Below are 9,843 nucleotides of genomic sequence, written 5' to 3'. Positions count from 1 at the left end.
TAAAAAACAATAATGTGAGAAGCATAAGAATGAATGTACACCATTGGATCTAGGATCTAGCGGTGAGATTGGTAGTTTCTAAACACCGTATAATTTCCTATTTTACATGTTATAGTGTCATATTTAGATGGTGCACTTTATGTTAGAGCTTTCTCACACTTCTCACAAAACAATTGTTTTTTATTTGAACCCTTTTATATATATACTAGTTTTTATCCCCTGTATTACGGGGGCTGTTTTATTTTATTTGTTTATAATATTTATTAATTTTTTGAATTTTTATTTTTTTAGTGTATGAAAGTTAATAATATACTTACTGTTTGATGATAAATTGTTTCATAAATAAATGAGATGTTTAACCCGGTTTGAAAGCTATATGAGTTTGATGAGACCCAAGACCCGTTTATTTTTTTTACTATAAAATTTGGTTTTTAATTATAAATAATATATAACTTTTTTTAATTAAATCATATATTAATTTTGGGTATATCCCTACTTTATAGGATTTTTAAATCAAATATTTGGTGACTTAGTTTTAAATTTAATGAGATGTTATAACCCGTTTAAGAAATATTTAGGTTTGATAAGACCCATACCCGTGAATTTGGGTCAAATGCATGAGAAACCTCCAGTTAAAAATCAAGCAAATCTAGTGACTACAAAAAAAGGGGGAGCGACCACATCGCGACACCTAAGATTTTTGGATTTTCGTTTATATATATTATAGATACATATATAAAATGGTTCAAATAAAAAACAATTGTTTTGTGAGAAGTTGCGAAGACTTTAAAATAAACCACACCACCTAAATATGACACTATATCATGTAAATAGGAAACTATATGGTTTTTAGAAACTACTAATCTCAACCACTAGATCTCAGATCTAAGAGCCTAGATATATTATTATTCTTCTCACAAAACTATTGTTTCTTACATTAACCTTACCTTATATATGTAAATACTAGACGTGTGCCCGCGCGATGCAGCGGGAAATACAGGCCTTAATAATCACGTAAGAGATTTTTGGGTGCTTATCGTTACATTTGAAACCGTGGATTAAGAATTCTTATTTTAAACTCAATCTAGTAGCGAAGTACAAATGAAACCGAAATCTAACCATTGTTAATGGTTTGTTTTTGTTGGGTTTTAATTTTCAACGATTTGATTTCAGTTTTCGATGACAAAAAACGGCTTGGCTCACGGCTTAGTTTAAAACCATCAAAACCGGACCACAAACGCATATACGTAAGATGTTATTTTTTTAACTGAAAACAAACTATGACAATATCATACTCAAATTAAAGAGAATTAAATGCTCGTTTTTATGGTGCATTTAAAAAAATATATATTAGCGTATGAAAAGGTTATGACCGTTTAAAAATCGTGGGAGAATTTGGGTTAAAAGTGAAATTATAAATAATATATAGTTAAAAGATGGGGGATCAAAGTTGTAACTATTCTTTAAACTTCCAAATGGTGATTAAAGTTGAGGGGACAAGGTTGTAAATAATTTGAAGAATTATAAAAGAAACGTTAAATTTAGTGTTAGAATGACTACTATACCCCTCTTTATAGTTGTGCCATGTGCTTAAGCAATTGTAAATCCCTTAAAATATAGTGTCTTAATTTACCCTTGTTTGGTGTATTATATATAGTACTAGACGGGTGCCCGCGCGCGCGATGCGGCGGGTAACAAAAATCATAGTAATCATGTAACAATTAACGAATAACGTTTGAACCAATAATCACCTATGGTCAGCCGGTTTCCGTATGTTCAAACCATAGCAAACGTTTGGTTTACGGTTTATACAAAAAATTGGTCATATAAAACCGGACCGGAAGGTCGACTTATTATTGAAACTCAATGCGTGTAATCAAACCATTAGTAACGATTCAGTTTAAAGTTTCAAAGGTTTAGTTTCGGTTCTTAATAACAAAAAAATCGAACCAACGGTTTGGCTCACAATATTACTTGGAAAATCGTTAAAAACCGAATTGTGAACACCCATACGTAATATGTAATTTTTTTTATTTGAAAAGTTATAGCAATATCATACCCAAATTAAAGACAATAAAATACTCATTTTTATGGTGCAATTTTTTATAAAAAATATTAACGTATGAAAAAATTATGGCCGTTGGAAAATCGTTGGTGGGAAGTTATTTACATTTAAAATTAAAATGAATCTATGGGTAAAGATAAATGTTCAAAGTAGTAATTATTTTCTTAAATTTACAAAAGTTGAGTAAAGTTGAGGGGGTAATGTTGTAACTATTTCAATACATATTTTTCAATTGACAAGTTTGTCCTTGTCTTGGATGCTATGTAAGATGTACCTTAAGCAATAAAAATTGTAAATTACTTAAAAATGGGGTGTCTTAATTTGCCCAATGTCTCATGTATTATATATAGTATAGATATAAATAGATAAATGGGTATTAAAAAAAAGAAGCAAAATATTAAATTAAATACTGAAAACTACATCCACACATGACTTAACATCGATGCTAACATAAATTAGTGATGGTGTCGAATTTGTGACCAGAAAATCTCCAATGAATTAATTGATTTTGAATTTTGTCGTTACAAACATGTGCAACACGATAAATGAATTCATTTCCTTACCCAGTAATTCTTGTACCAAACGTATTTCATCTCCAATAATTTAATTATCACCCATCACCGAGTTCATGTAACAAACATCTCCAATAATTTACCACCCATCGCCGATCATGCAATAAATTAGATACCTAGAAATATAAATTTACTATGTTAGTAATACAAATTATTATAAACATTTTCTATTCATACACTAAAATTAAGAAATACATAGTAATAAGTTGGGAAAACAATCCATATAACATTATTTAAATATTAGATGGTAACATAAATAAACAAATCACAATTCCAAGTACACTTTCTTGTGCGGGGGAAGTTCAACTGAGACAACTTCTGAATCATTTGAAAGTTAAATTTCCAATAATTTCATGTTTATATCATCATAGGTGATTTATCTAAGATCATGAAAAAGCATGTTGCAAAAAAGAGAGAACAAAGGAGAATATTTTAAGTTTTTAATCCATTAAGTTGTGATTGGGCCGATTCTCGCGGGTGTGCATGAAATCGAAGCAAACTTGTAAGCAAAATAACCTACATAATCAAACCAAATAACCGAACCCAACCTAAAATTGAATGGCCTGGGCTGAAAAACAATGATAGTTAAAAGATCTTCTATTATGTCCGGTTGATAAATTCTACCCGTTTGTTAGTAAACGATATGAAATTGTCAGTTTTTGTCGAAACGTGTTGACTATCATAAAGAAACCATTTGAACAGGCTAACTATTTTGAAATTGTAACCAAGACATGTTGTAAGCCTTTTAATCCAAGGAGGGCGTTCTGGTCATATTCTTAACCCAACAAAAACATTAGGTATGACTTATTTAACTGTTTATTAAATTACCCTTATTTATGATTTATGTAGCACATTTAAAATCAATAATTTACCACCAATTACCGGTTATGCAACAAATACGATACCTAGAAATATAAATTTACTAGCTTTGGAATCCGTGTATTACACGGGATTTGTCATATAATAAAAATAAAAAGATCTATTATCTGAAAGAAATGAACAAAATTATAGGTAAAAAGAAGATAAAATATATAGTACACACACAATAAGAAGTCTAAAATCTCAAATTTACAAATTTGATTTTTTTATATACAATATTTGTAAAAATTGTTTTGACCAATTACCCGTGGATAACTATAATAAATGAGATGAGAGATGAGAGAATTGAAAATGAAATTATAACCCATTTGTCAAAATTATTTTGGCCCATGACCAATGGATAGTTAGGATGAATGAAATGATAGATTAGAGAATTAGAAAGAAAATTATAACCCATTTGTCAATTTGGTTTGACTCCATAACCCATGAATAGGTAGATGAATGAGAAGGGAGATTAGGCCTAGAATGAATGTGGAATTGCCATATCATCTTTATTATTTTATTTTATTAGTATAGTTAGATTTCCATCTCCTATAATTTACCACCCACCACCGAATTCTTGTAAAAATAATCAAACAGCTTTTGTAGTATAGTGATTTCAACGTTTGCACATAATGGCCTTCAATCCTTCATGTCTAATGAGTGTGTTTGTGGTTTTTAACACACACACACACAAAAACAAAAAAGACTACAAAGTTCTTGTTGGAAATGTTCATCAATGGTGAATTCTAATGTCGACTAACATTAGTTGTATATATATATGCATGTTAGGTATTGATTAGAGCAATAACACAGTAGAATCACTATCGCGCTCGCGCACACACAGACAAGAAATCAAAAATAAATAACATAAGAAATAACGTGGTTCGATCAAGGTGATATGCGTCCACGATTGCAACTAGGGTTTTTTTTTATTAGCTCCAAGAATATTACAATTACAATGGTGAGTATATATAGAGACTAGTTAGGTTTAATAATTTAGTGAAGAAGAAATAAAATATGAGTCTAAAACCGGACCACAATCTTGAAACCAATCTCAAAGCATTCACAAACCCAACAATGCAAAGCAATTAAACTTTTAAAAAGAATTAATTAATTTGAAGTCAAAAAAACGTGTTGCATTAAGTGTTAACGTTTACCTAGTGGAGAGTTATTGTCGATCACAGAAGGATATTGTCAGGGTCGTCTTGGGCACATGGCAATGTGGGCGACCGGTCGGGACACTTAACTTTTGAGGGCACAACATTATATATATATATATATATATATATATATACACACACACTAGCTTTAGAAACCCGTGTATTACACGGGATACAATTATGTATAAATTACAATGAATAATTTAATACAAATAAAAAAGGATAATTAAGTCTCTTTATATTTGTATTATGTCGAAAAATGTATTACATATATAGTCTTTCTATATCATCATATATGCTTAAATTTTAAATCGACAATGAATTGTTCTATCATCGGTATACAATAATGAAACACTGCCACTGAAAACAACATTTAAAACAATGAGGTCTTTAGATGTGAAAAATGTAGCTAAAGTTTTTCACAAAAATGTTATACATTCGATACCCGACCATAGACAAAAAAGACATGTGTTTTTTGAACATCTTTCATGATGTCCTTATAAACACATTATTGTTCAACTATCACAATATTCTTATAATAAATATAAATATAAATAATGGAAAATTTGACTATGATTTTTAAGGCTAAATATTTGTAAAAAAGTTAAAAAAAATATTTTATTATAGCTTTCTTTAAAATGAAATGTCTCAAAAAATTAAATATTAATGTACTCTTTAAACATAAACTCTTTTATATATACATTCCTATTTTAAATAAAATATATCTAGACACTTAATTATTATATTAAGTATGTTTAGAATATAATTTATGGCATTAATAATTCAATCAATGGAGATTGACCAATTAATACGTTATCTTGAATTTATAATTAATACTATATTTAGAACCAAGATTTTTTTTTCTTTTCCATTAATAGAAGAGAAACGATTTTGACGGGAAATTGAAAGTGAGAATTAATCTCAGAATGCCATGTGTCAGAATTATTTTCTTTTATTAGTAGAGGTAAATAGATATATGTTTTATGAAAAAGAAATATGTATATTTAATGTTTTACTCTAAGGGTGTGTTTGGGATTCCTTATTTTCCACTCCTTATAACTTTTGAATTTTTAATAAGTCATTTTTATGTTTATAAAGTGTTTGGGAACACATAAGGACTTTTACTTTTCTCCTTATCAACAAGGCTAAAAAAGGGGGTTTCAATAAGTTGAGATTTGGTAACTTATCAACTTATAGGCTTGGAATTTTCCATTTCACCCTTTCATTCCACCCATCTCTCTTTAACCATTACACTCTTACATCAATAAACTAAACCAAACACTTTTTAAAAAATAACTTATTAACTTATTGGCTTTTAAGTTAATCCAAACACTTTTTTAAAAAACTCCTTTTTAGAAAGTCATAAGTCCTTTCCAACTTATCATAAAAAGGTCTTTTCAACTTAAATAAGGAATCCCAAACACACCCTAAATATACAATAACTAGCTTGGTCTAGTGGTATGGCTTCCAATCAAAACGTTGCAGGTTCTAGTCTCACTTGAGACACTTTTAAGCTAATTTTTATACAAGTTTTTACATAACCTAAATCATAACCAAGTAAGCCCATTTAAAAATCTACCCATTTTCATAAGGCCTAAATTTTTTTTTGCTTATAATATTTCGTTAATTAATCGTTAGAGTATACGGGTTTTTATTTCAGCTCGACCGAGGCATATAAATTCTCGGAGACGGCCCTGGATATTTTCGTGATATAATCTTGATTGGGATCCCTAGTGTATTCAGTTCACTATATATAAATGTGAAGTGTTGGTTATCTTCACAAACCAAGTGAAAACAATTTTAAAAAAACACAAACATGGTGACTTTGCCTCAGTTTCTACAACTTTTTGCGCTTCTTCTTTTTGTTATAACCTTTAACAACAAAAGAAAAAGAAGCAACACAAAGAAAAGTGGCAAACTAGAAGCACCAGAGCCATCAGGGGCATTGCCTATTATAGGCCACCTTCATTTCCTTAGAGGTCAACCTCCCATAGCAAGGATACTAGGAAAGATTGCCGATGACTACGGTCCGGTTTACTCGTTACGCCTTGGTTTTCGTCCCACATTGGTGGTTAGCAGTTGGCAAAGTATCAAAGAATGCTTTACCACAAATGATAGAGTCTTTGCTACAAGACCGAATATGGCGATTAGCCGACACATGGTATACAACACCGCTGGCTTTGCACTCGCGCCATACGGACCATATTGGCGGGATATCCGAAGGATGGTCACTTCCGAGCTCTTTACAAGCCAACGTGTTGAGAAGTTCAAGAGTGTTCGTGACTCTGAAGTGAAGAACTCGGTTAACGAGCTCGCTTTGTTGTCATTTAACAAGAGGGGGCAATCATCCATAGTGGAGATGAACAAGTGGTTTGAACACATAACTTTTAATATACTTATAAGAATCTTAGTTGGGAAAAGATTTAGTAATGGTTTTAGTGATGAAGGTAACAATGAAGACTTGCATCTAACACAAGCTATAAAAAGAGGGTTGCATATTAGTGGTGTTTTTGTTGTGTCTGATATCTTTCCATATTTGGAATGGATGGATATTGGAGGGCATGTGAAAGCTATGAAGCAAGTGGCTAAAGAGGTTGATGGTGTTGTGGGAAAGTGGCTAGCTGAACATATTGAGAAGAGAAAAGAGTTAGATAGTGTTGAAAATGAAGATTTCATGGATTTGATGTTGTCTGCACTTCCTAAAGATGTTGAAATGTCTGGTCATGGGCAAGAAACCATCATCAAGGCAACAACAATGGTTAGTAACTTTGTTTTGCTATTTTAGTTTTCATGATTTAATCATATCTTTGAGTAAACATACTTTAAACTACTAAGTTAGATATTATCAGGTCACCACCTTTTACATTTGTTTTAATAACCATACTACTTTTCTTGAATAACCGCAATTCTTTTAATGTTATTATTATTTAATTCAAGTTATGTATTTTTACATGGTTAGTTTTATTAAAATAGAAAAATAAAACATAACATGTTTATAAAAAAAAGTAAGGAATAACTAAAACAAACTAGAGAAATACCCCAATAGCAAAAAGAACTAAAATAAAATAAATCAAAGGCCTCAATTAAAATATCACCCCTAGCCAACAAGAGACTTTAGACCTCATCCTCACAAAAAAAAATGTTGAAGGTAACAAGAGCGCTCATTATTATATAATATAAAAGAGAAGTTTGGTGCCGCTAGTCAAGTGGCGGCATCAAACTTATCCATACCATTTTGATTTTCTTTTTTAGTATTGGTAGTATAGCGAACGTAACGAGAACCGAACTAACGTCAATTTTTGTTTACGTAACAGAAACATACTAAATTCGTGTAAACTCACCGCATCAACGTCCGGGCTAATTTTGATGTCATTTGTTTATTTTTTGTTTTAGTTCCGGTACCATAACGAACGTAACGAAAACCCACCGGATACTAATTTTCTTTTTTATTTTTTGTTTTAGTTCTGGTACCATAACGTACGAGAAAGAAACCGACCAAAATCGCATAAAGTCACTGCCTTTTGTTTTAGTTCCAGTATAACCGTAACGAAAACCGACGAACTGTCATTTTTGTTTTAGTTTTGGTATCGTGAGAAATCGACTGAATTCACGTCGACTTATCATCTCAACGCTCGAGACCGACAACGCTTAAGTTTTACCACCACCCAGATTTTACCGACCTGCCCGGTGCAACGCGCCGACTAAATTCCTAGTTCACAATAAATGTCATCTATATCTATATTTTTATGCGTATGTGAAGATTAATTCCTTTATTTTGTCATTATCAGAATCTCCATCTTCATTTATATCTTTAAAGTTGAGTTTTATGATTACTATTTTCTTTAAATACAAAGATCGATTATTTACCATATGTATAAACTTATTTACCCTTAACAAAAATAAATAAATAAATAAATAAATGGTTGAGTGAGAAAGATATATAGAAATGAAGTACGATATGATAAACATACCTTAAATACTAATTTAACTAATTATAATATTTAGTTAAATGATACCTTAAATATAAATTTAACTAAATATAATATTTAGTTAAATTATGGATATCAAGGACTTACTATGAAATATGAATGAACGGCTAAAAAAAATTGTCTCACACGGGTCTCAAGTATCAAAATGACATCAAGTATTTCTATTACTATGCTAGAATGATTATTCAATCTGCCCATTATTGTTTCAAACTAACCATGTACAACGTGTGATTTTTCTTAGACACTCATGTTGACGGGTTCTGAAAGCACTGCTTTAACAATGACATGGACACTCTCCTTATTACTAAACCACCCCCACATCCTAGAAGCCGCACAAAAAGAGCTTGACATCCATGTGGGACGAAAGAAATGGGTCGAAGAATCCGATATCGCAAACCTTGTGTATCTACAAGCCATAGTTAAAGAAACGCTTAGATTGTACCCACCGGGTCCCTTGGCAGGACCTCATGAGGCCATAGAGGACTGTTATGTTCAAGGCTATCATGTCACCAAAGGGACACGGTTAATAGTGAATGTTTGGAAGCTACATAGGGACCCGCAAGTGTGGTTGGATCCTAATGAGTTTAGACCTGAAAGGTTTCTTGAGGAACACACGGACATAAATTATCATGGTCAGAATTTTGAATACATTCCTTTTAGCACCGGAAGGAGAATGTGCCCTGCAACCATGTTTGCTTGGCATGTACTTCACTTGACACTTGCTCGGTTACTTCAAGGGTTCGATTTGTCAACGCCGATGGGGAAGCCGGTGGATATGAGTGAGGGTTTAGGGATTGCATTGCCTAAGGTGAAACCACTTGAAGTTGTCATCACTCCACGCCTTTCTCCAGGGCTCTATCAGACCAATTAAAGCACTATAAGGAAAATGCTTTGCCTAAGGTGAAACCACTTGATGTACTTGATGGCATTGTTAATTATGTTTATGTGATAAAATGGTTTATGGCACTACCATGAATATATGTGCATAAACTCTCGCGTTTGTTGTGTAAAGGTAAAATTAATAAGGTGTTGAATGGATATCTTTTGCCCTAATGGAGAGAGACGTCACTTTTTACCACATTGATACCAGTAGGCTAGAAACCCTTCGATGGATGTTGGTTTGATCTATCTAGTTCCTTAAACCCGAATGAATTTTAGTTTCTAAAATATATATCTGAAACATCTAAACCGTCATA

General features: G+C 31.6%; 1 protein-coding gene across 1 annotated transcript; it reads left to right on the top strand.

Annotated features, from left to right (window-relative positions):
* Window positions 1-6,376: 6,376 nt before the first annotated feature.
* LOC143542324 (dimethylnonatriene synthase-like) lies at window positions 6,377-9,535 on the top strand. The gene is made up of 2 exons (XM_077034939.1): window positions 6,377-7,416; window positions 8,889-9,535. The coding sequence occupies exons 1-2, from the start codon at window positions 6,475-6,477 to the stop codon at window positions 9,516-9,518; spliced, it is 1,572 nt and encodes a 523-aa protein (XP_076891054.1). The 5' UTR covers window positions 6,377-6,474; the 3' UTR covers window positions 9,519-9,535.
* Window positions 9,536-9,843: the final 308 nt, after the last annotated feature.

This window comes from Bidens hawaiensis, unplaced genomic scaffold (genome assembly GCF_021521415.1).
Source record: "Bidens hawaiensis isolate Kalapana, Puna unplaced genomic scaffold, B.hawaiensis_p1.1 tig00012815_1, whole genome shotgun sequence".
Lineage (NCBI taxonomy): Eukaryota > Viridiplantae > Streptophyta > Magnoliopsida > Asterales > Asteraceae > Bidens > Bidens hawaiensis.
This window is presented reverse-complemented; position numbering and strand designations above follow the sequence as displayed.

Excerpts from the sequence above, each read along its gene's own strand:
- LOC143542324 (XM_077034939.1), top strand. The coding sequence starts at position 6,475 with ATGGTGACTTTGCCTCAGTTTCTACAACTTTTTGCGCTTCTTCTTTTT. Across the intron at positions 7,417-8,888 it reads TCATCAAGGCAACAACAATG|ACACTCATGTTGACGGGTTC; the intron begins GTTAGTAACTTT and ends GATTTTTCTTAG.